Source organism: Macrotis lagotis, chromosome 5, assembly GCF_037893015.1.
Source record: "Macrotis lagotis isolate mMagLag1 chromosome 5, bilby.v1.9.chrom.fasta, whole genome shotgun sequence".
NCBI classification, from domain to species: domain Eukaryota; kingdom Metazoa; phylum Chordata; class Mammalia; order Peramelemorphia; family Peramelidae; genus Macrotis; species Macrotis lagotis.
Window position 1 is genome coordinate 219,420,532 of NC_133662.1, and position 26,293 is coordinate 219,446,824.

At 35.4% G+C, this 26,293-nt stretch overlaps 1 protein-coding gene across 3 annotated transcripts in view; it reads right to left on the minus strand.

The window, feature by feature from the left end:
• The window catches only part of CSDE1 (cold shock domain containing E1), a 52,007-nt gene that overhangs the window by 4,202 nt on the left and 21,512 nt on the right, over positions 1-26,293 (minus strand). The window contains exons 3-18 of one of the 3 annotated variants that reach the window (XM_074188498.1): positions 21,560-21,715; positions 20,089-20,287; positions 19,415-19,524; positions 18,964-19,056; positions 18,294-18,391; positions 17,399-17,480; positions 16,441-16,569; positions 16,219-16,344; positions 15,083-15,295; positions 9,799-9,939; positions 9,522-9,686; positions 5,092-5,199; positions 3,821-3,996; positions 3,454-3,566; positions 2,349-2,468; positions 73-251 (exon numbers count right to left, since the gene is read on the minus strand). In XM_074188498.1, the coding sequence (XP_074044599.1) occupies positions 73-251; positions 2,349-2,468; positions 3,454-3,566; positions 3,821-3,996; positions 5,092-5,199; positions 9,522-9,686; positions 9,799-9,939; positions 15,083-15,295; positions 16,219-16,344; positions 16,441-16,569; positions 17,399-17,480; positions 18,294-18,391; positions 18,964-19,056; positions 19,415-19,524; positions 20,089-20,287; positions 21,560-21,706 (2,199 nt within the window). In that variant the 5' untranslated portion in view covers positions 21,707-21,715. The remainder of the gene's footprint in view (positions 1-72; positions 252-2,348; positions 2,469-3,453; positions 3,567-3,820; positions 3,997-5,091; positions 5,200-9,521; positions 9,687-9,798; positions 9,940-15,082; positions 15,296-16,218; positions 16,345-16,440; positions 16,570-17,398; positions 17,481-18,293; positions 18,392-18,963; positions 19,057-19,414; positions 19,525-20,088; positions 20,288-21,559; positions 21,716-26,293) is intronic. The other 2 variants (XM_074188500.1, XM_074188499.1) reach the window with 2 other exon arrangements.

The following is a 26,293-nucleotide window of genomic DNA, read 5'->3' on the forward strand; positions in this document are numbered from 1 at the left end:
AAACCTGCCAACTATCTAGCAAATAAAATGCTTCAAAATACAGATCATATCAGTATTGGATTTAGATTTTACCTGATCCTTTACACACTCCACGGTGGCCCTGCGCAAGGGTGTGATGTTGTAGGCCATTGTCTGTGCATTCTGACCCAGGACACACAACTGGAATTTGACACTTTCTCCTTTCTGAAGGCAATCCCCTTTGTTAGCCATTCCAACAATGCCAAATGGATAGACCTCACCTTTCATGTCCCCTAGGAGAGAAACAGAGTTCTCTGTCACTTATCATTAATGCTATGATTTTGAGCATATTTATAAATCTAAGTATCTAGAATTTTACACAGTGAAAACAATGTAAGCCTAAATGTTAAATTGCACTGAAAATCTAAGTAGAATTGATAATTTTCAGCAATAATGATAAAAGAATATTTTTAAAGATCTCAATCAAGGAGAGTACACAGGGAAAGAAATCTTTCTGCTTTTTTTTGGGGGGGGGGGGTCTGTAGAGAGGTAAAAAATAGGAATGTGTTAGGCTAAACTGAAGGAAACGAAATTCTGTATCCTAAATATCTTCTGTTCTACCATGGAGACTTAGAGAGGGGGAAGGGGGAGGGGGGAGAGAGAGAAGAAAAAAAAGAGGGAAGATCTATTATCAAATTGGGGGGGGGGGCGACGACAAGGGAGGACAATTTGGGCACCATCAATCCACTAGTTAGTTGCTCATCTCCCTCTAGTGCCTTAAGGTACCCAATAGCCCTCTTTCTTCTACCAGTCTACTCCTAAACAGTCACAGTATTTGATGTTAGTTCAGTTTCCTGGGTAGTCTTCTTTCCAATCTTCCTGAGCCCTTTCTCCTTTCAAGATTCTGATTCCCACAACTTATCTAGCTGTCTTCTGTTTCTTATACTCCCAAACTCCAATGTTTACAAGATTAAAACCTATGAATTACTTCAGAGGTCTTGTTGTCATAGGTTCTTTAGCACAGAGAAGACTCAAGACAGATGATGGGGTGGGGCATTTGGGAGCAGTGGCCTACATTGTTGAAGGGCGTTTCAGATGGCATATATATGGATCCAGATGTTAGAAAAACCGAGGCAAATTGGAGAGAATGGCAGGGATTCTCAGCCCTGGGTCAGGGGAAGAAAATACAAAGAAAAGGGCTGCTGAATTTAGAATAAAGGACCTTTAGTCATATCAAAAACACGATATCCAAGTATGTGCCATCAATGAAGACTGTCAACAATGAGGCTACTTAAACATAACAGAAAAATCATAAAAATATGGCATAACTAAAAATAAAAATTACATGAACCACTTCTAATGATGTAATAATAAATCATGAATTTGTACCAATGTGTCACTTATTCTAATGTAGCACTATTTTTTTTGTGTGTGTTTAGTCTTCTGTAACTCACAATTTGGAATACCTTTTAAGGGGAGGAGAATCTTTAAATAAGGAATTAGAGAGCTAAAAAAAAAATCAAACAGAAAATATATGAAAAACCAAGACAATGTATATACACTGTCAAAAGATTTGGAAACTGTAAGTGACTATATGAAATCACAGTTCTAAATCACTAATAGTAAGGGAAACTGCAAGGTCTTCAAAGGCCCCAAGGTTTCAATTCACTCCATGAAGAAAAGGACACTGAGGGTTGGGGGCTGTGGGAAGACGGACATACATATGTACTATTGGTAGAATTGTGAAGAGGTCCAACTATTTTACATTTCAATTTGCAAAGCAAGTAAGGAGACTGACTGAATTGTCCATAACCTTTAACTGAGGAATTTCAGTTATAAAGCAGAAACAAAGGGTCAATATTTATCAAAACAGTTGTCGAAGTAAAGAACTGAAAACAACATAGATATCCATTCACTAAACGGGGAACAGAAAAAAATCCTCTATGTGATGGAACATTACTGTGCAGTAAGAGAAATATGGGAAGGTATATACAAAGTAAAATCAAACATAAGCAAAACCAAGAGTGTCAAAGAAAAGTGACTAAAGGAATCAAAGTTCCAAGAAGTGGGAGAAAAAAAAAAATCAGTCAAGATATTGGAGAAGCAATGAAATAGCTTAATCTTCTTTCCAAACTGGAAGAACTATTTCTGCTTGTGTTTCTTGGTCATGAGGGAAGTTAACATGTATAAAGGATCAATATGACATATTAAAGATAAACTAGGCCCTAATTTGTTCTGAGTTTTCATTTCAGAAAGGTAACAAGAAAATTAATCAAGGCTCCAAGTCCCTTGTTCTCTTCAGGACAGCAGATGAAGAAATCAAAGCTGCAATGATGATACACTTGCCAGTATTTTAAAGCATTCAACCATGTTGGCAGGAAAGCCCTTACCCTCCTCCACGATCTCAATCATGCCTTGGTATTCAGTCTGGGTTGGATCCACACTCCTCAGGGGCCGGATGACTTTACCTGAGTAGATGGTTGGATCAGCTTCCTCAGTCGTGCCATTAACTACAAAACAAAGAGTCCCATCAGATCAAAAGCTCCATAGACTTATTTCCTAATAAATGGGAGTTAATAAACATGGGTACAAATATCAACCAAGGTTAGGAAACTCTATTTGGGAAAGGAAATCCTTAAGAGTCCAGTTCTAATCAAAATTCAGACAATATGAAAAGTCATCTTAATCCTTCATAAAAGACCAAATCGATGGGTAATTAATGTAACTTTAATGGAGAGTGAACATTAATGATGTCATAGCTTTTGCATAAAACAAGGTACTGAGCAAATATTACAAGTGCAACTTTTACTCATTTTGGAAAATTTACATAAAAAGTCACAGATCTAACCTGAAAGGGGGAATTTCCCATCTTGATGAAACTGCAGGTCTGTCATACACATTTTTAAAGAGCAGAATTCTCTGCTCACCACAGTCTAATTTGTGTATTTTATTAAGTAACTAAGTTACAGCAAAGGCCATTAGTGAGGGAACAATTTTGCCCTGCACATTAACTGTTTTTTTAAAATGTTTAATATTTTTATTTATTTTTCCAACTACATTCAACAGTACTTTTCACCAATCATTTTTTGGGTAAGGTTTTAAGTTTCATATTTTCTCTCTCCATCTTCCCCCTGACAGAAAGCAATCTAATAAAGGCTTTACAAAAATGCAATTATGTTAAACATAGATCCATATTAATCCTGCTGCACATTAACTGTTACACTTGCATGAAAAGAGAAACCAAAAGCGAGAAGAAAGGTCCTTGTGTTCCAGAAAATGAGTACAACAAACCAGGACTACTTAGGCCATTAAGGAATAGCATAAGATTAACCATGGAACTAAAGCCATCATTTTCTAAAAGGACGGTTTCCCCGTGATAAGGTGATTTGGGGTTGCTTTTAAAAGAATAAAATGATCTTAAGTCCCCAAATCAAAACAACAGCCTTTTGAATCTACCAAAACCAGTAGCTACGCAATAGCCATACAATTATTTACCTGAGTGTGTTTTGTTCACCTTTTCCGCACTGACTTTGTTGCCTTTGCCTTTTGACAAGCTGTATTCGACCATGTCCCCCAGTTCCAGGCTATCGACATCACCAGAGAACTCACTATTGAGGAGTAAATAACAATCTGAATTAGTCTTAACAATAAACATCCTTCATAGGAGAAAACATTTGTTCACCTGTAGTTCCTATACACAAGCCAGCACCTAACTTAACTGGACTGCTATGTTGCTAACATTTATACAATCTTCAAATTAATGAAGTATTTGCTAATAAAAAATGATTCTTATTCCAAGGCAGAGAATCAGATAATCTCTAAGGCCCCTTTATGTTCTAACATGATGAGAGAAATTATTTACCTGTAATGGAAAAAGATTTCCTTATCATGATTGGCTGTTTCAATAAATCCAAAATTATCCTTCAGGGTTGCCACATAACCCAAGAGCCTCTTGGCATTGGAGTTACGACCTAAAAGTCGGACACATGTTGCTGTCTGTTGACCAGTCCTCTTTGTTTCACTTACACTAAATTCAACCTATGAAAAATAAGGATGTTCATAAATTGTGAACCATTTTTTGACACACCCTAGTCCCCTCCACACAAAGGTGAGATCCTTTTACATGCTCTAAAAATTGCATTTACTATTCTGTAACTGTATTGCCAAGGAAACTTCCCCTCAAACTAACATTTCTTTTTCTTCTAAAGCATAATCCTTTAGGTTTAAACTAAAATATTATTTCCTCCTCTATGTTTTTGATGTGATTTATTAAGGACTTTGACCAACATCAGTTTCACCCTGTGTACTCCTGGAGGAAGGATCATCACTGGGTCTACGTCAGCTGAGCACCATGATAGTCACCCAAAGTCTTTGTGCCTCTGAGAAACCAAGGATCCCCAGATCCTTTATTCCCATGCATGCCTTTAACAGTTGTTAAGATTGCAAAGTATTCTGCTTTTTATTCCTGGAGACCAAGAGTTCTACATGTTTTCTAAGCACAACTTTCAATTTAGGAGCTTATTCCACTAAATAGTTTGTCACAAACTAACAAACCAAACAACATTCCGCATGACTGGCAGATGAATAGCCACTCCCAGAGACAGGGAACCTTGTATAGGTGTGGCTTTCTCACAGCACTTGGTTCAGCATCTTACTTTAAAGTTTAAACTGTCTTTTATATTTAAGTGTACTTGGTTGGAATAAAACCAGTTTATCTTGACGTGAATGAAATTTTGTCACTAAATGATCGTCACTTTGAAATCTTCCCCCTCTGTTCATTTCTTTCAAATAGTCAACACTCTAACCCCAGCTACTTTCATATTCAGAGAGGGATACCTCTGCCCTTGAAGTCCCTTCCTCTAACTGATGCTAGAACTTCCATTTAGGGAAGTACCCAGACCAGTCTTGCTCATTAACATGTTTTTAAGATGGCATAATTCTCCAGTCTTGCTAGAAGTGTGAGAAATATAGCTTTTACAACAAAGTCAAAGGAAAACTCAGGACTATAAAAAAAGGAACTTTTTCACTGTTGTAACGCTCCATGAGTTAACAAGACATGATTTAAAAAAAAAAAAAAAAACATTCTTGGCATTTACTTCATCCCTTAATTAAAAAAAGTCAAGATGTGTTTGCCTTATCTCCTATCTGAGGAGGTGTGGAGCCTTCCAGGTCCTTGGCTTGATATGCAATGGTCAGCTTCACCCCACAGTCATCATACACAATAATTCCATCTTCAGCCTCCTGAAACAGAAAACGCCATGGTAAGCTTTGCAAGGTACCCACGGGGAAAAAAAGAATAGTGACAAGCTATAAGAAAATGAGAAGTCGGGCTCTAGATTTCTCTACAAATAGGCAAGTTCTTTAGAAAAGGATTGTCTGGCTAAAAGAGATTTTGTCTAAAAATAGGCTTAGTACAGTATATCAATTCTAATGGATCTTTTCAGTAGCAGAATATTTTATCTCACGTTTTGTTATCTAGGAAGAAAATATTTTAAAAAATCAAACTTGCTCACATCACCACTCCTAGCCCTACTCCCAAACTGAAAAGTTCTTCCTATTCCTCTTCACCTAATGATCAGCATTCTTCAAGGCTTATTTCAAGTTATAATCCCCCCCCAAAATATTTGGAACCACTATCCATAATGTTTATTAGACACTATGGTAAGCACTATAGTATATACACTTTTTCAGTAACTTAAAACACAAAGACTAAGAAATTTACAAGTTAACATTTCATAGATATCTATCAGTCCCATAATATATATTATTGAGTATACAAGTATAAATGGCAACCTATCCATCTATTCCTCAAACTATGCAATTACAATTCAGGTGCTTTTACAAGAGCTCTATAAAGAATCTACCAAAAATCTAAAGCTTTTCCCCAAGGTCTTTTAGGATTTTTGTTGTTAGCAGTATATTGCTTAGGTCACCTGTCATTCCTCATTTTTGTTACATGATTGGCCCATTTCTCCATTTCTTTTTCTGTAGATACAAGTCTTTGACAATATATATTATGTGAGTTCTCACATCCAAATATATTGCTTATAGCTCTGGAAGGTATAAAACTCCTAAAATTCTAGAACATATCATTAAAGGGATGATGAGTGAATATCCAGAAAAATGATAAAAAAAATAAATAAGCTAATGTCATGACAAATAAACCTTCTTTCTTTCTTTTTTTTGTAAGATTCCTAACTGGGGAACAGAGAAATGCTATAGATATAATTCACCTAGATTTTATTTTAGCAAAGCATTCAATAAAATTTTTCCTATGAATTCTCATGGAAAACGTTTACAGAAGTGTTACTTAAAACTGGTTGAATGGCTGTATCCAAAGAGTATTTATTAGTTCAGTATCAACTTGACCATGAAATTTATTCTAGGAATGTGTTATATGTCCCTGGGTTGTTTAACATTTATATCACTGTCTTGTAAAAAGACACAGGCAACATACTTATTATTGGATCTGCTGATATCAAAGTTTTAAAACAACCTGGAAAATCTAAACACATGGAAATAATTAAGATAGAATTTAATAAGATTTAAATACAAAGTCTTACAGTAGAGTTCCCCAAAATCAATATAATCAATACAATGTGGGGGAAAGCATATCTAAATTTCAATTTCAAAAAGATTTGGGAGTTTTAATGGACTGCAAGGTAAATTGATCAACAATATCACATGGTAGAAAGAAAAGATTCATGTTTGGGTATGGATTAGTATCTGGAATCCCTTCCAACATTTGAGATTCTTTCATTCTGTGATTCTCCAAGTTATCTTTGGTATTACACTAAAGTGTATAATTATTTATTTTCATCATTCATCTTCCCATGTTTTTTGGAACACTTCCAGTTTTGATTCTTCTGAGATCATGGTATTCCAGGATTGAGAGGCATGTAGTTTTACCATAAGAGTAGTGTTAAAAAAAAGTTGGACTCAAGGATTATCTTAGGATCATTGTGCTATACAATCTCCTAAATAAAACCCAAATAAAACAATTCCTGGATCAGTTCTTTATCCATCTTCATTGCCAGACTAAAAATCAAGGGACAACATTCTTCTTTTTTCTTTGTGTTGTGGCTTTGAACAGTGATTCTTACTAAGGAGAGGACTCTGTAATGTCCAGGTCACAGTATCTTTTGTAAAATGTCTGCCAAGTCTCTTTTTCAACAAAATCTTGCGTCCATTTGAGGAGTCTGTAGGATGTCCTCATCATACTGACAAAACCCTTTAAGGACTACATGTCCTTGGTTGGTGCCTGGCTCTTGAAAGGTATAGGCACAGCACTCCTACTGACAACCCAGGAAAGGACTTACATATTATCAATGTAGAAATGCACACCTTAAATGTTTTGGGGATAGTTTGGGAATAACTAAGTCTCACATAAAACACTTTTCAACCCATTTCTTAGTTTACTTTCTCATCATCTTTCCTCTGAAATATCTGGCAAATGAATTTATATTCTGACCCGATGCTTCATTTGTTATGTATTTTCAAAAAGAGGTCAGGTATCTAATGGCTTTTGGTGTTTTATTATTCTTTTGGCTAGTGATAAATAACAGTACAACTTCTGTAAGAATGATGACCAAATGAAAATACTTCATCCATTTTCCTAGGGGAAAAAAAATCTTATTTAAATAGGGCATCACACCAGGGTTATTATATCATTGCACAGTATCTTCTACCCGTATAACCTGGTTTCAGTTAGTTAATGACAGACACAGACACACACAGATACACACTCACACTGATCATCAGTTTCCTGTCTCTGACACAGTCAGTCTTATTGGAGTGAGAACAGAAGAAGGGCAAGGGTATGACATTTAATGCTTGCTACATCTGGGAGATTCCTGAAGTAAGTAGTCATACTATACAGGTGGGAAGTATGTAAATAACTCACAAGTCTTTGGGTGTTCATTTATTCCACTGATAAGCCCAAAGCCCTTTTTCCAATATATTTTTCATGTCCTTTCCTGTGTCCACTCAAACTGTAGAGTTGTTCTATCAAGTCTCATGCTGACTGACATGGCTTATATAAACTTGTAAGGCTCCTATTAAAATTTCTTTAATTCCTTCATCCTCTGGCAAAAGATATTAGTACATAAGTGTTGCATATTTCTATGATGTTTGCTTGTTTAAAAAAAAAAGTATTAAAAACAAAGATGCCCTTAGGTTTATTAGGAAGCCAACTTCATTATTTTCTTTATCTGCCTGAGGAGAATCTATTTGGTACAATTTATGCCATTTATATTATTTCCTTGAGTGGCATACCAATTTATTCAAATTTTAGGCAAAGTCTTACCATCAGGTTATCAGGTTACTATATGAAGATGACTTAAAAACTGCACGATCTTTAGCATTGTCTCTCCATTTCTGCCACAGAAGGGGTCCACAAATGAGGATCATTTTTTAATAACTTGAGTGTAACAGAGTACCACAAAATTCACTACCTAGGAATCAGGACTCAGTTGTGGATAAGTCTCTCTCTACATAGTTGAGATGATGCCTTTTCTAGGCAGACATGTCAGAGCTGGTGCTCTGTTGCTACACTGCAAGGTACCAAGGTTAACATTTAAGACCAAGAGACAGTGCTAAAACGTGACTTTTGTGGAGAAATGAAATCTTTACAGCTTTAGACACTATCAGAAGAAAGAGGTAATACAACCTCTGAATGACAGCAATTACTGATTTCAACACTCATTTATTCACCAGGTATTGACTGCCTGGGCAATCTGAACAAAGAATCATACTCTGTCATGCAATTTCAAAAAATTTTTATAATAATATAGAATATAATACCTAATAAAATATATTTAATATCTTGTCTTTCCCAAACATTTTAGGGAGTTCAGAAACTTCAATTTGTAATATAAAGTGCTCATTACATTATCTTGATTAACACATCAAAATTAAATATTAATGTTTGAGAATTTAAATACAATACCTAGAACAGTGCTTAACAAAAAGTACAAATGTTTAGAATTTATTTTTGAACTAAAGATTTTTCTAGCAAAACTATTTCTCAAGATTACTTCTTAATTAACTGACAAAATGAAAATCAGATCTCTATCAATCCAAAAAACTGAAATTTCAAAACCCACTTTATTTTCTGGAGTTTTTAAAAAAAATATACTTTAGAGCAGCTAGGTGGCAGAGGAAAGAACTGGAGTCAGGAGGACCTGAATTAAAATCTGACCTCAGACACTTAAAAAAACTGCCTAGCTGTGTGACCTTGGAAGCAAGTCGCTTAAATCCCATTGCCTTGCCCCCCCCAAGCAATATTTTATTTTCCCCTGGTTATATGGGAAAATTTTTTTTAACATTTGCTTTTAAAACTTAATTTTGAATTCTTTCCTGTTTTCCCCTCCCACTGAGAAAGCAAGAATCAAAACTTAATTTAAAAAATATCCTAAGTGCACATCAACAATGAATTCTTAAAAATATGGAGAATGAAGGATTTAATATTACATAATATCACATTCCACTTTTGTTTTACATAACATTATTTTGAAAAGATATGCATTTTCTTTACATTTATAAGAACATTCTATCCAAGTTACCTTTTCTTTGCCTTTATTTGGACTAGTGGTTTTAGGATTGGCAAAAGTGGCTTCTTTCTCTACAGTGCCAATAAAGCGGTGATCTGAATGGGTGTGGAATGAAACCGTGCCCTTAGGAAGCTTTTTAATCCGAATAGCATGATTTCTTTGGGCAGACAGCATATCCTACAAAACAATAAAGTTTTAGTTCTATTTATTTAAACAACTTTTTTTAACACCCCTCCCCCAACTCATTCCTGCCAACTGCCTTTACTTAAAAAAAAAAAACCCAACTCACAGGAACCACAGTAAACTCTACTTCATCCGAAATATGGAGCTGGTTCCCATCCAGAATTTCACTGAAGTGAAAGAACATGCGGGCATCACGATCCACACACTTGATAAATCCAAAACCATCTCTCATGGCAGCAATCACACCCTACAACACAAACACACAAGTCAGTGTCAGCAGGTGATTTAACCAATAAGCATTTAATTCTTACTATGTATCAGATGCTAGATAAAATAAAGTCACTTCTCTTATTTCTGTCAGAAGACATAATGACCAAAAGTTGGGAGGGAAGGATCAGGAAAAGCACTGGGGGCTCAACTCTGAAGGAAGCTAAAGATTTTCAGAGGTTAAAATGAGGAGGAAGTGTATATCAGGCATAGGGATAACTTGTACAAAGGGCAGTGAGAGGAGATGTGAAGTGCTATAAATAAGAAAGAGCAAGAATATCAGTTTGGTTGGATCAAAGAATAATATTTAATAACGGCAGAAAGGAAATCTGGAGGAATATAAGGGTTTCCAAAGACAAAGAAATTTTGTATTTGATCTTAGATGTACTAAGGAATCACTAAAGTAGTCAGACCTTGAGGAATATAACATATGAGTGGCTATGTTCAGTTTCAGATGGGAAGTGATGAAGGTCTTAACTAGGATGGTAGCTATGTGAATGTAGATGTATCTGCAAGACAAGAAGGTTAACTTAAGAAAACTTGGCAACTGAATTGATAAGTTGTGAAGAATGAAGAATCAAGGACGGATCCAATGTTGTAAACTATGGTGCACATGGGATTTGGTAGTACCCCTCAATAGAAATAGAGAAATTCAGAATTTTTTCAGAAGGTGAGTGGAATATTCCCAATACCACCTGGATGGTGAGGTAATACTTTATGAAAATCTTTCATTCTTTTTTTAATTGCTCAGGTAGAATTTCACAAGTAGAATGTAACTTTGAAGACTAACCAATGAATCGACAGAGAGGGAAGATAGGGAGGAGGTGGCAACAGCATTGGGTCATATAATCTTGCTTGACTGTCAATTTGGGGCAGCTCCCTGATGTTCACTACTTGGGAGTGTGTCCTTTCCTCAAGAAAAGCGAAAATAAACTTTTTTTTGGTTTGGAGGAGTCTCTATATTTTTTAAATGGATTTTTACTCCACACGGGGAAGAAGAGAAAGAGCTTTATCTTGAACATATTGAGTTTGACATACCTCTGGGACAGCTAATCCATAATGCCTATTAGGCAGCTGATATGATCCTCAAGCTTTGGAGACAGAAAGAGAAAGGGTAGGGCTGAATCTACAGACCTGGGAGACATCTATTCAGAGATCACAATTGAACCCATGGAAGATTAGGAGTTTTGAAAGAATGTAAATATAAAAAAGAGCTCATAACAGACAGCTAGGGTTCATATGGATAATAGAGCTAAAAAAAAAAAAAAAAGACTTCTTAGTGGTCAGTCTTTAAGGAGAACCAAGGGAGAATAATTATCACAAACACCCAAAGTGGAGACATTGCTTAGGAGAGAGAGTTCAGCAAAACTGACGAGGTCAAGAAAAGTAAGGCCATCATATTGGCAATTAAGAGATCATTGATAATTCTGAGGGGAGTAGTTCCAATTAAGACATGGTAAGGAAGTCAGATTACCAAGGACTGGAAAATGAGAAATGAAGGTAAAAGTATTTTCAGAAGTTTATTAGAGAGATAAAGGATAAAACTTAAAGGGATGGTAAGGTCAAATCAGGATTTTAAGTTTCAGTGTTAGCAGAAATGAATAAACCACTAAATAGGAAGACACTTAAAATTGGGATTGAAGGGAGTGATGGCTGGGGTCATCCTATCTGCCAGAGGAGTAAACAAAGAATGAGATAAAAGGGGTAATCAGAGGATTGTCATAACTTGGAAGAGTAAAATCTATATCACACAGTAAAGGAGGAAAAAAAAGGGAGATAACTGTCAAGGAGGTTTATAAAGTGGCAGCAAAAGGTAAATGGAAAGAACATTAGACTTTGGAGTCAGAAAAAGTTGAAGTTCAAATCCAACTTGTTTCTGTTCAGGTCTATGCCACTACTGTGAGTCTATTTTTGTAGCTATAAGATGAAACTATCTCCAATCATCTTGAGGTTGTTAAAAGGCTTAAAGAAGTTATGGAATATAAAGTACTTTATAAACAGGTTCCATGTAACTTGTTCTATTCTAAGTTCCAATCCAAAATTCCCTTTTCCTTAATATACATGCAAAAAATATATTTTGTAGAAGTAGAGCAGTAACAGGTAGGCCACTGGAATTTAACTGGAGGGGAAAAGGCAGACCCACCAGAAACTACTTCAATAATGCAGGCATAAGATGTGAAGGTCTGAGCCCAGGTGGTGACTAAATCAAAGGAGAAAAGGTAGGAGAGATTCTGTAAAGATGCAAACAAAGAGGACTTGATTACTAACCGGAGAAGGTGGGAGGAAAGGACCAACCTCAGTGACTAGGAGAGAGTCAACACCACTGACAGTAATGGAGGGAGTTTCAAAGGGAGAATTTTGAGGATAAAACTTTAGTTCTGGACATGTTGAGTCTAAAAGGCACAGATGGAAGAAGGGAAGGTAACAGAAAAGTTAGACTGGACAAGTAGATCTTAAAATTATCTTGAAACTATAATGAGATCAAGTAAAATAGTAGAAAGGGAGAAGATCCAAGACAGAGCCTTATTGTTAGTCAGAGCAACACTGGAAGAGGATGAGGCAAGGGGGACTGAGAAGGAACTATCAGAAAGATAGGAGATTCAGAAGAGGATATCATAAAAATCCAGAGAAAAGAGTATATATCACGGAGGTTAGTAGGCTGTGGACTGAATGGATTGTGATATCCTCTGCTGTGTAGGGAACCTCCAGCCCAAGGGCCGAATCAGTCTGGTGGGGCTCAAAATTCAATAAATCTAGAAGGTTTTTCCTTCAATTGGGGAATGGCAAACTGTGGTGTATGTCATGGAACACTATTGTTCTATTAGAAACCAGGAGGGATGGGAATTCAGGGAAGCCTGGAGGGATTTGCATGAACTGATGCTGAGTGAGATGAGCAGAACCAGACAAACACTCTACACCCTAACAGCCAACATGGGGTGATGATCAACCTTGATGGACTTGCTCATTCACTCAGTGCAACAATCAGGGACAATTTGTTCCTGTCTGCAATGGAGAATACCATCAGTATCCAGAGAAAGAACCGTGGAGTTTGAACAAAGTTCAAGGACTATACCCTTTAATTTAGGAAGAAAAAAAAAACATCTCATTGTCTGATCTTGTTATCTCTTATACTTTTTGTTTCTTCCTTAAGGATATGATTTCTCTCTCATCACACTCAACTTGGATCAGTGTACAACATGGAAACAAGGTAAAGACTGACAAATTGCTTTCTGTGGGGGGTGGGTAGGGGGAGGGAAGTAAGATTGTGGGGGAAAAAATTGTAAAACTCAAAATAAATAAAATCTTTAGTAACAAAAAAAATTCTAGAAGGATTTTAGGGGTAAATTAATTAAATGTTTGACCACATAAAGCCCATGAACGATGTTATAAATGGCCCATGGACAGAAAAAAGGTTCCCCACTCCTCTACAATAATAGAAAAGTTCGGGGGGTTGAGAGGAAAGACAAATTGTTTTGAAATGTTGCATACAAGATGTCCACAAGACACTTTGAGATATCCAATAGATGAAAACAGAAAATATCCAGCATAGAGATAATAATCAAATCTATGGGAACTAACGAGTTCACCAAAAAAAAGCATATAGTGAGAAAAGAGAAGAGGGCTCAAGTCAGAGCCTTGAGGTACCCCCATGGTTAATGAGCCTGAATTGGATGAAAATTCTGCATAGGAAACTAAGGTCAGCTCAGACAAATAGGAGAACTAGAATGGAGTAGTGTCATGAAAACCCAGAAGAAGAATATCAAGGAGAAGAAAGTGTTCAATAAGTGTCAAAGAGAATGAAGATTGAGAAGAGTCCATTACTTGGTCACTATTAACTTTGGTAGTAATTTCCATTTTCTTCCTCAATATGAGTCATGTGAAAGAAGAATCAGAAGAAGGGAAAAAACCATGAAAAAGAAAAACAAAACAAATTTTAAAAAGGGTTAGTATTCTGACTCCATAGTTCTTTCTCTGGATGTGTATGGCATTTTCCACAAGCTTTTTGGAATTGACTTTGGTCACTGTATTTTTGAAAAGAACTAAGTCTATCATAGCTGATTATCAATTTAATGATGGATGGAGGTCACAAGGTAAAAAACAGATTGAGAGAGAGGCACCTAATTTGATGGCTTTCTCAAGTTTAGCCATAAAAGGGAAAACACATATAGGTTGATATAGCAGAGATGGATAGATCAAGTGAAGATTTCTGTTTGATCCACTCATCCCTCTATGTTTGCAGACAGTAGGGCAATAGCAGAAACAGTGATCAAAGATCACTGCTAAAGAAGGGATGATAGTAATCTGTTGTAGGAAGCATGAGGGGTTTGTCAAAGAGGTACAAGGCAACCCCTTCATGCAAAATGAGTGAAGAGGAAAATAGTGGCAGAAATCATCTGAGTAATATAGGATAAAGAGGGGAGAAGAGGGAGCTCTTTGTGAATAGGTTTCATTTTGTCCATGGATTCAGGAAGATTTGGGTTCAACCATCTCTAATCCTGGTTAGCGTTCTAGGCAACTAAGACAAAAAAGGTACAAAGCAGATCAACATTTGCTTTGGTAGATCAAGTTTTCTCATAAATTTCCTTTACCAAAGAAATGAAGACTAGTTTCTGCTACCTTCTTAAAAGTTTTTGAAATGACTAAATCCTGAACTAAAAAGAGTAACAAAGTTTTGAGAAAAACTGTATTTCTTATAAAACTCATTTCAGAAAAAAATGGTACCTGGGATGCATCAATAAATAATTACCATAATAGAGTAACTTTATGATAATTGACTATTATAGTAATTAGGATGCACTGTTATGTCACATCTGAACAAAGATGTAACTTAACTATTATTAACTTTACTAAACAGGTCAGGGAAACAAGTAATCTTGTACCCAAGAACCAGCATTGAAATAAAAGAAACTAAAAGGCTAGAAGGAACTTGCATTAATCCCAACTTTGGTTATATTTTATTTGTAAGATATTTCAAAGTCAAAAGTAATTTTCTACACAAAATTAATGTTACCATAGATAATTTCCAAAATTTGTTTTTACAACTGATCTTGTTGGTATCATTTCAATATTAATTAAGACAGTACTTGAAAATTTAAAAATTAAAACAACAACAAATAACTTGCCATTTCTCTGGTTTCATTAGTGCACTGAAACGTATTGGTGAGAACTTCTATGTTGGTTGCTCGTTCTAATTTGTCACGTCGGTCTGTTGAAATATTAAACCTAACATGATCACCTTCCAGCAGAGTCACCTTGGATTTTGTATCTTTGTCTCCAAAAGGAAGTTCTTTAGGAATCACAAAATCTACTTTGATGCGTCCAGGCAATGGGTCATTCTAATGAGAAGAAAAAATATTTTAAGCTACATATTCTCTTCACCATTTCTACTTAAAAGTCAAACCAAAAGAGTGATGGATGCAAAGAAAAATAATTTGCAACAAATTACCATGTTATTTTGACTGTAGTCTGGAACTACAACACAGCCACATAAACTTTACCAGTTACCTAAACATTATCCGCAAGCAATTTCAAATGGGTTTAAGTTTCTTATTTCCTAAATAAGTAATACAACCTAGAAAAGTACTGTAGTTAAACCAAATCAGTTTTCCTAGAAAGAGTTCTATGATGATGTTTAGAAGCATAGAATAAAGAAGACAAGAGCTAGAAAGAATAGGATTTGAATCCTTCAAAATTCACTAATTAGTCAAGACATCTCAGGACCTATTTTCTAATCTAGTAAATATGAAAAAAATACTAACTACTTGCATGGGGGTGAGTGAAGCATATAAATGTTTATGTAGATATACACACTGTATACATTCCTCCACTATGCAAACATCCAAATTAAGTTAACATTGTTACTAGTGGTTTTCCATCTTTCTCATTATTGCTCAACTTTGAAAGTGGAGTAGAAGATCGAAATAATTCTTAAATTACTATCTACTTTCCCCTTTTCGAGCAAATTAAATAATTTACTAAAATAGTTTGGATGGATGATTCTTCTGAAAGTTTCAGAAAATTATTAGTATAATGCTAAATTTAATTCAACAATACACTTCTAAGTTTTCAGAGGATATTAAACTAAAATTGAACAGGCTCATAGAAGCGGATTTTCAATCATGACCTTACCAAACCTAAAATGTCTGATTTCAGTGAGTAGAGCAAAAACTACACAAAACAAACAACAACAAAAACAAAAACAAACCCAAAAACCTTACACAAAATAAACAAAAAAATATCTATTAGTAAAATTGTTTACCTGGTTTTTATTAGGTACTTTTGGAATAACTTTGGTTACGGTTCCATCAAAATGTTCAATGCTGATATCTTCAAAAATAACTGTTCCTTGAGGCAGTAGTCTGACATCTGTTGCAACTTCTTTACCCTATATAATAAGAAAAGAATAGTCCATAATGAAAAGTTTCCTAAGAAACTATGAGAACTACTATGAAGAGACTGGAATTTAGATGGATTGCCTTACATTTCTGTCTTTGATTGTGAATTCCACGTCATCTCCAGGCTGTAAGGCTTCTAGGTCACCCTTAAATTCACTATAGTGAAAGAATATCTCCTTTACAACATCACCCCTTTCAATAAAGCCAAATGCTTCCTAAAACGAAATACACAATAGTTAGCACTAACAAAGGATTACTAGGAAACTCAGTTCTTCAGAACTTTATATTTTTGATTTAAAAGAAACAATAATCCTTTCCATAAAAACTCCACTAGTGAAGAATTATTTTTCATTTTGATATAAAGTCTGATGTAAGTGCTACCACTCAAATGGATAGTCAACTTTGGAAAGGCCCATTTTCCAAGAAAATAGCACCTAATCAGCAGCACTTACCTCCTTTTCAATTTTTTGCTAGATACTAGGACCAGAGTTAAATAAGCAAGACGGAAGTTCTTAAACTTTTCTTTGGTATTGTGGACCCATTTTGGTACTCTGGTGAAACTTAGGGATCTCAGCCACTTCCCCCAACACCCCCTCCCCTGGAGAAATATTTAATGCAAGAAAATACTACATTCTGGTTTAGCCGTTAAGAATTTGAAATTAACTTCACATACTTCCTGAAATTTATTTAAGTATTCAAGAAAATGAAATCAGTTCATGATAAAGGGAAGCTAGAATACTTGAGTTCTACTTTTGGTTATGCCAATAATTAGCTATTGACCTAGGGTCAATCATAACCTCCCTTAGGTTTTAGTTTGTTCACTTATGTTAAGTATGGGATTGGATTGGATGGACTTTTTAAAAATTTCCTGCAAACTATAAAATAAAATAAAAATAAACAAAAATGTGTTTATATCAGATATTTAAATAGTAAGAAACACATTTACAATTGAGGTGGAATAAAGGAGGTAGATTTTTTAAAAAGAAAAAAAAAAAGTAAATGTTAAGACCAAAATAGCTTTCATAATTTCTCTACCATACTCACCTTCATGGCACAAACTACTCCCTGACAGCGAGCTTGCTTCTTTTTCAACAGCATAATATTACGAGCACTTACAGCACCAGTACTAGAGAGGAAGTAGGTGGGGGAAAAAGAATAAAGGAGGAGCTAAAACAGTACCTGACACTAGCATGAAATAAGAGGAACAATATAAAATAACACCTGAGGTTTCAAAGAAGTTGACATATCAGAATAACCACAAAAAGCTTTTTAACAGTTAACTCTCTATATATTACTGCATTTAAGAAGAAACAACTCCAAATCCCTAAGCTTTAAATACTAGGTAGGTACAAGAAACAAATTCAAGAGAAGAACTGCTGAACATGAATTTCATCTTTTGTAAACATCTCATTAAAATATATCCCCCCTTGTTGGTTTCTTCCAAGATAACATCTGAATTAGAGACAAAAGACATTTTTTAAAAGTAACAGATAAGATTAATAGTTTTGAAATTGCTTTAATTATATGATTGGAATAGGTTTGATTTATTTTTTTTATTTTATAGAACAGGGAGTAAAAGTTAGCCTTATCAAGGCTAACACAGAATTTTATTGTTCTCCCTTTACCTGACAGCCCTTGTGTTGGTGGGGTAGCCAGACTCTTAAGGAAAATGATAGGTCAGGGTTGATACTTTTCCCAGAATTTTTCTAAGCCTGGACCAGAAGTGATGAAACAGGTCATCTAAGAAAGATTATTTTCCAAAATGGTAGCATCACTTCAGGCAAAAACTTGTTTCACTTTAAAAACTCAAAGAACTTAAGAGGCTATATTCAGAACCGTAAGTTAAAGTTTCAAAAACATTTTAATTTTAGAAATTTTCTTTATGTAGAAGAACTTAATAAAGCATCACTCAATGGGAAAATATTCAAGAACAACTTACTGTTTATTTGTGTCAATTATAAAATTTATCTTATCTCCGGTTTCCAGCTGAGCATTCCCTTCCACATCTTCAGGGGTGTAAGTCAGATAAAACACTTCCTGTGAATGAACACACTTGTATGACCATATTTGTGTGCTACAGATGCGTTGTATATTGACTTTCTTAAAAACTTAAGACATTGGCATTTAAGCCAAGTTTCTTTAGGTATGAGAAAAAAAAAAGCAAAGCGCTTTCTTCACATAAAAACATATTTGTCTCCAGGGTGTCAAAGGCTTTCTTGAGTCTAAAGCTGAGCAGCAGTCAAACTCCAAAAAGTTTAAACACATTTGGAAGCATTTGCCCACAAAATAAATGTAGTTCAAAAAGAAAAAAATTTATGTAAGACAGACATTCTACTACTGGAGTTAGTGGCTAATAAGAATTATGCTTCAATAAAAAAATTTTGATTAGGATGTATTTGATAAGATTTTTTGGAAGGGAACACTGGGCAAATTAAGAGACTTGGAAGCTCTGTTTATTTCTGATTATCGCACTTGAAACCTTTCAGAAACAAAATTTAAAACTGATTTGAACAACTGCAGCTTAAATTTCCTACTTTGAATTTAAAAAATATGCTTATAGATCATATTGGTGGATCAAGCAAAAGTTTAAGAAAAATACACAAGATTACCCCATTACGTTCGTAGCATACACTCCCTGTTGGACTCTGACCCGGGGCAGCTGGAGATTTACTCTCTAAGTTGTGAGGAACAGCGCACACAACCTACCAGTCAAAAAAAAAAAAATTCCATTGCTAATCATTTCAGGAGCAGCACTGTGCAACACAAACGGAATCTTAATTGCCTCTACACTATATGCAGGGATGCATCTTAATATGATCCACAAGAGGATGTTATGCTGCAAAGTTTCAAGCTTACAGTTTAAGGGTTAAGCAAAAACCCAAACTGAGCCTTAACAAGATTGGTTGGTTTTGTTTTGTTTTGTTTTTTGGCCAAACCAATGTTTTCAATAGTTTATACAGCTCTCTTGCATACAAAAGTGGGGGGGTGGAGTGGGGTCTTTCCCTTTTCCATTAAGAAGGAAACACACACACACAACACACACAGAATCAAGCTACTAACTTGTCCATTAATTCGTTCTTCGGGTAGGATTTCTGGTTTAATCTTCACCAGTTTAACAGCAATAGGTTTTCCAGTCCGCCGGTCAGATGATACTTCAAATTCAACATCATCTACCAAAAAAGAATAAAGGAAAAAAATGGTTACTTCAAGTTTGCCTATTTTAGCACAAAAGTCTCAGTCAAATACAATTTTTTGATTATCTCAGAAGGAATAATCATCTTTATTTCATACACTATTCTGGCTTTTCTCAAGATCAACTATTTTTATAAGTTTTCTTCTTAATTCTAAAATGAGCCAAAGGGCTTGTTTTGTGAGCCATTTTTAGGAAATATCCAGAAAGCAAGGAAGAACAAGAGAAATGAACTCTTCAACAGGTAATGATTTATTACTTTATTTCAAAATTATTTAAAATATTCCTTCTGTTAATACTTTTAAAAAAGCAATTTTCATTTTATAACTATTAGGGAAGTTAACTGTTAAAAGGGAAATGTTACTTTATTTCCTAAGTAAATCCAATCTCAACCAGCCACTATGAAAAGCTGTACTACTACTCTGTAGTTATAAACAGATTCAACAAACCAAGGATCTGCCATTGCTCTTCTAACTCCTATAGCAACAAATGCTTAAGAAAATAAGTATCATGAATATAATGTTTTGAAGTATTGATAGATTACCTCCTACTTTCAGCTCCTGCAGATTGCCATTATACTGTGAACAGTGGAAGAAAAGTCTAGCTTGACGTTCTGAACACTGAATAAATCCATAAGAGGTCAGCAGTTTTTCAATAACCCCAGTTTCACGCAGTGCTGCCGAAGTACCATTGGGGTACCCGTTGTGTCCATTGTTGTGGAGAAGGTTTGGATCAAAGCTCATCTGTTTGAAAGAGAAAAGATATTCAGTACAACTAAACCTGAATATTTATCAATCTAGATAGCAATTCAATTTAGACAACCTATTGCTAAGAATCATAAACAAGCAAGAAAATAATAACTGAATCTGACTAAACTTTATAGACTTACACCAGAAAGTGAAAAAAGATCACAAGCAGTGATTTTAGTAGTATTAGCTACTGTGTTTCTGGTGATTAAGTTTCAATCTCTTCTCAGAAACTGCCCCTAAATCTATTTTCACTGTCTCCATCAGATTCCTACAGGTCACAACATCTAAAACAGACTTCTCATTTATGTTTTGCAAAAGGATATTAATATTAATTTACTGAAGTAGCTAGCAGAGAGGTCAAGATCTACAGAAGACACGACAATTCAAACTACTGTTTTTTTTTCCATGAAATGCTTGTTTGAATCCTTCGACAATATTCACAGACTTGGAAATGTCCAATGTAAAATCTGATATTAATAACAACAATTTTACTGATGGCTAGTAAGACATGCAATTTAGGGGTAAGTAATGCAATTAGTTGAAGAATGGACTAAATCTTTTACAGAATATTTATTTCAAAACAGAACTGAAGGGAAGCATGCTTTGTAAGAAAAAATGAAAATAAAAAAAGTTAAAACAAAGACTTCCTTTCTTAATGATAAATTATGATGCTAGGGAAAATTATACCTCCCTTGTCTTGGCCCCTTCTCTCTAAGTGAGGGACTATTAAAGATATAGAATGCTGTAACTACTATTACATATGGTTTCTCTTGTCAGTTGTGCTTTATTTATTCTTTAGTTACAAGGGACAACTCAGGGAAGAAGGAAATGATTTTAATGTTAGGAAAAATAAATTATTACTTGAAGGGAACAAGGAGCAAAGCTTCTATTAGGAACAGTGTTTCAATTTGGATATAATAAATTCATACAAACAAGAAAAGCCAGTAGTGTGTAGAATGAAGAAATGCTACAAATCATAACCATTAGATGCTGGGCTGTTTTTCTCCTTTTCCCCCCCTGATGATTCAAGAGAAACTATGACACAAGAATAATACCTTTGTTAAAAAAAGGGGGGGGGGGGACTGAAACAGAAGTAAAATTAGAGATTAACATAAATTCTAATTCAATAAATTGAAAATTCAGTTTTAGTGCACACAATGCTGAGGCGTTAGAAAGTAAGTCTGATGAGATATTCACACAAAAATTGGCCCTTAAAATCCCATGCTCCACACAGACTGAACTGAGACAGCTAATTCCCTGACTTACAGATCTCTGATACAGGGGGGTCCTCTTCTGCTTTTTAGACCCAGATGAGGTAGAAGATGAAGATGAAGATAAAGGTAAAGGAAGAGAAGGACGGGGAACTGCAGGAGGGGGGAGAGTTTCTGATGATACAGTATAAAGGTTCTCCATCTCAGACAGCTGTGATAACATAGGAGAGGGTTATAACTACGGCCTATATTAAAACAATTGGACACATTTAATTAATACTGACATCTTTCTAAATCTTCAATGAGATCTTTTGGCTAAAAACTTTCCCTAGATTGTAAATGCATTATGGAAAAAAAAGACTGCTGCTTTAATTTTCTTATGTGAAGCTCTCCTACAGAATACCTTAACTGTTTCTCACAGACTGCTTTAAGATTCTCATACCCACCACTCATGATATTTAAAAGCCGTATCTTCTAATTCCACATGACTCTTATGCTGAAAATTCAAAGACCTCCGTTATCCATGCTGGATTAAAACTAATAATGTGTCATTTAGTAGAAGTGACCAAGACACTGAGATTATTAACAAACACTGCAGAGCTCTCCTTTCTTTTCCCCATCAAATAGATGGTGGACCCCAGTCCTAGTTATTCATCCAACTGGGGGAGGCAGAACAGGAGGAAAGAATGCTCCATTTCTTCCCTAGTTCTCCTCCTTCACAAGCTTGGAGGGATAAGGGAGAGGAAAGGATAGATATATCCCTCTCTCCCATTAACTATGCTTACAAGATCATGGTACTTGTTTAACAGTTCTTATCTCAATTCACTGTCAAATTCTCTCCCAATTTGGGGGGGGGGGGGGAAGATGGACAGATGGACAGAGTAATTAAGTGTATATAAAAACTAAATTAACTAAAATTAGATTTCATGGTATTGAAAACTTAGGAGTTCTATATTTAATATAGGGTATGGTGGTATACAGGGCTTAAGGGCTTGGCCTTTTTGGAAGTGCTCAGAAGAACCCAAAAGACTGTTTTGTTTTTTTTTGTCTTCCTAAACTCAGCACCTAATACAGTGAAGGGCAATTAATAAATTCACACTGAAATGTTTAATTGAGGTTTTCAGTCCTTAGAAAAAGCAAGAGTTGGGGTACAAGGAAGGGAGGGTTGTCAAGGAGTGTCCATTCTGAGTTTGACAAAAAAAGGAAAGAAACTCACCATAAAAATCATCTTTCCCAAAGCAAAAAAAAAAAAAAAAAAACCCAAGAGAAAAAGTTTCTAATTCTCTTATTTGTGTTATTTTTCAATCTACAGAGAACACAAATATTATTGTTACATGTTACTATCAAATGGCAAGAATACAGAGTGCTTGGTTTGGAGTCAGGAAGATCTGACTTCAAGAACAGTCTCACACACTTACTATTGGAGTTATTGGGCAAGTCATAACATCTGTTTGCCTTAGTTTCCTCCTCTATGCTATGGAGATAATAACATTCACCTACAAGGTTATTGTGGGGAAAAAAAAGGAACCAAAGATGGGAAAAATCAGTTGAAGCACTGAGGAATGGCAGCCTGGAGAAGAGACTCAGGGGCATGTGATGATTGTTTCCAAATATTTAACAGTTGTCCTCTGAAAGGGAGGCCCATTTTTTTTTTGCTTAGTTCACCAATTTTTCTTCATATCTGACAACAAAATGGGTAGAAGTTGCAAAGAGAAAAAATGAATCACTACAAAATTTGGAGATTACAACATGGCCCATGTTGTCAGATATGAAGAAAAATTGGTGTTCCAGAACCAAACACAGATAATTTCCACATTATACCATACCTAATGGTTAAAGTTAATGTTATGTTGCAACAAGCAAGTAAAAAAAGGATGAGCATGCTATCAAGAAACTGAAAGCCATTTAAAAAAATCAGTAGATGGGATATTATCAAATACAAATAGAATTATAAAATTTTAAAGCAGAAAAGGACACAAGAGGTCATTTCACTGGATCTAAGGAATTCTATCTTACAATATCCCTCAGTTAACTTACCTAGATTTTGCTGGAATATTACTCTTTTGTATGACAGTCTCTTACATTGTTTCTGATTATTAAAAAAACTAAGCCTTAAATCAAGCCAACACCTAACTCCTTTTAATTTCATGCACTGGTTCTAGTTCTGCCTTTCAGAATAAAACAGATATAATTCCTTTTCATGATCGGCCCTCAAAAATTGAGATAGCTACCATGCTCCACTGTGTCACCTAGCTGCCCCAACAATTGTCTTTTAAAATGTGGTGTTGGGAACTAGATACAATTCTCCAGATATGGTCTGACTAATCTCTATGCCATTTTCCTAGTCTATAAAATTATTGAGATGGCTTGGATGATCTTTTTAAATTTTCTTTCCACTCTCTATTCTATAATCTTAAAATCCTAGATATGAATACTTATTCATCACTCCACCACAATCAACTTTTTTCTTATTTTCCTTTCTCAACAGTTCACCCCCTATCTTCCTGTACTCCACACCTCAGGCAGGTAAACTACCTTCCCTGTATCACAGGAGAGACAGAGGGGATTGAACCTAAAGTTAGACCTCACTTCTCCTTTTCTAATCTCTTCAACCTTCTTCCCCCCCCCCAACTCCCAGCATTCTGACCTGTAGAACTCAGGCCCAAAAGGAGCAGTAGAGTTCTGCACACACAATCTAGACCCAGACTTTTTCACTCAGGCTAATTTCTGACTTTCCCAGAGTATCTCCACATCTCCTCACACCTATTCCACCTCTCACTAAGGGAAGAGGCACAAAAGAACAAATGAAGACTACAAAGGCTTCCCATAAAAACCATAGTTTCACTCAAAATCCTAGATTTTGTAGATTTCACTCAAAAATCTGGATTTCTCAGACCAAAGCATTTTTCCTGGCCACCACTCCTCAGATAAGTGCCCCCCCCATTAGAACATAAACTTTTGTATACCCAAGGTTTAATGCTTAAGTATTTTTTTAAATTCATTCAGTCCCTCTCGGGACTACAGTTCCCAATGGTAAAATTAATTTGATAGAGCTAGAAGATTTCTTCCAGATGCTTGTGCCCCACCCACCCCGCCGCCACCCAGGACATTGTCTATCATTTACCACTAAAGGTAGTCAACATAATTAACATACTTCTCTTAGGCCTCCTCCAAGTGACCAGTCATAACCTTTCAATTATCAACATCAGATTGGAAGGACTGCAAAGCTCACCTAAATTTAATCTATTCAATTATAAAAAAAAAAGGACTCTAAAGCATCCTCAAAGTGTTCTGACTTTTCCATAACCCCGTGCAAAAGGCTTATCCTAGCAACACTACTGAAACTACTATAATTCAGTGACCTAATAGTCAAATACAATGAATGCCCCTCCAAAGTTGTACTCCTGAGTGGATAAAAGTGCTACAATCCAAAAAAGTCTCAGATTTTTGTGTGATGCTGGGCAAGTGATTTACAGATTAATCTTCCTTATGTATTAGCTCATGTTACTCCTCTGCTATATATATTCTGCTCTCAAACACAAACTAGGCTCTCAAGACTTGAGCTTTGCTCTCTCAATCTCTAACATCTCTCTCCATTTTGACCATCAGAGTCCATTTTAAATGCCACCATCATCAAAAACTTATCCCTATGAATGGCAATGATTTTTCTTAAGTCCCACAGAGTATTTTTTTGTCTGGTAATTTTTAATATACTAGCATGACACTGTAGACACTGTATTTGAGTTGGTATCATGTCTTTACTAGAACTTAAAACTCCTCAAGGGAAAAAAGTCTGAACTCTCTATCTCACCTACTGCTTAGCAGTGTTCTGCACAAAATGGGTTCTTAGGCTGGGTTTCAAATTACAAGTGATTTTTAAATCTAAACTCTCTTTTAGTCATGTTAAATCATCCCTTGCTGACTTTGGCCTAATTTTCAGCTTGAAATAATTATGAATATTTTCTTACAATTTATATTTATCATTCCCCCTTATTTTAATCCATAAATCTGATAAACACATTATATAATTTTAGATGTTTTTATCACAAGAATAAAAAGGATTACTCCATTGATTAATATATAAGATTTTCATCCACATTTGACACAATTTGGGTTTTTTTTTAGGTTTCTGTAAGGCAATGGGGTTAAGTGGCTTGTCCAAGGCCACACAGCTAGGTAATTATTAAGTGGCTGAGACCAGATTTGAACCCAAGTACTCCTGACTCCAGTGCTGGTACTTTATCCGCTGTGCCACCTAGCTGCCCCGCCACAAATTCTTTAATCATATTTAATAATATTCTTTAGGCAGGGTTGTTCAGACATCTATCTTCTATGTCAACTTTATTGTACTATCATTCAATTCACACCTATCCATCTTCTACACAAAGAGATCACGAGTCTTTATCCAATGTTTGTGGCTGACATTATGATTATACAACTCTCTACATTCCCCTGATTAAATAGCCTAGTAGCAATATTTAAAGAAGGAAATGAGGTTAGTTTAATAATGATGACTTCTCAGTGAACTCATGCTTGTTCCCAGTTATCTCACTCCTTTTAAGTTGCCTAGAATATATTTCATGCTTGTCTGAAATGTTCAAATTAATCTTTCAGCACATTTTTTTGGACCACCAATGATCTCTTAAGTTCCCAAATCTATTGGCTTTTTCTCAATATCAATCTTTCTCAATCGCTCTGCAGTTTTTGACACTGTTAACCAACCTTTCTCCTGGGTTTTTCCTCCCCAGCTTTCTGTGACACTGCTATCTTCTAGTTTTTCCTTCTATTT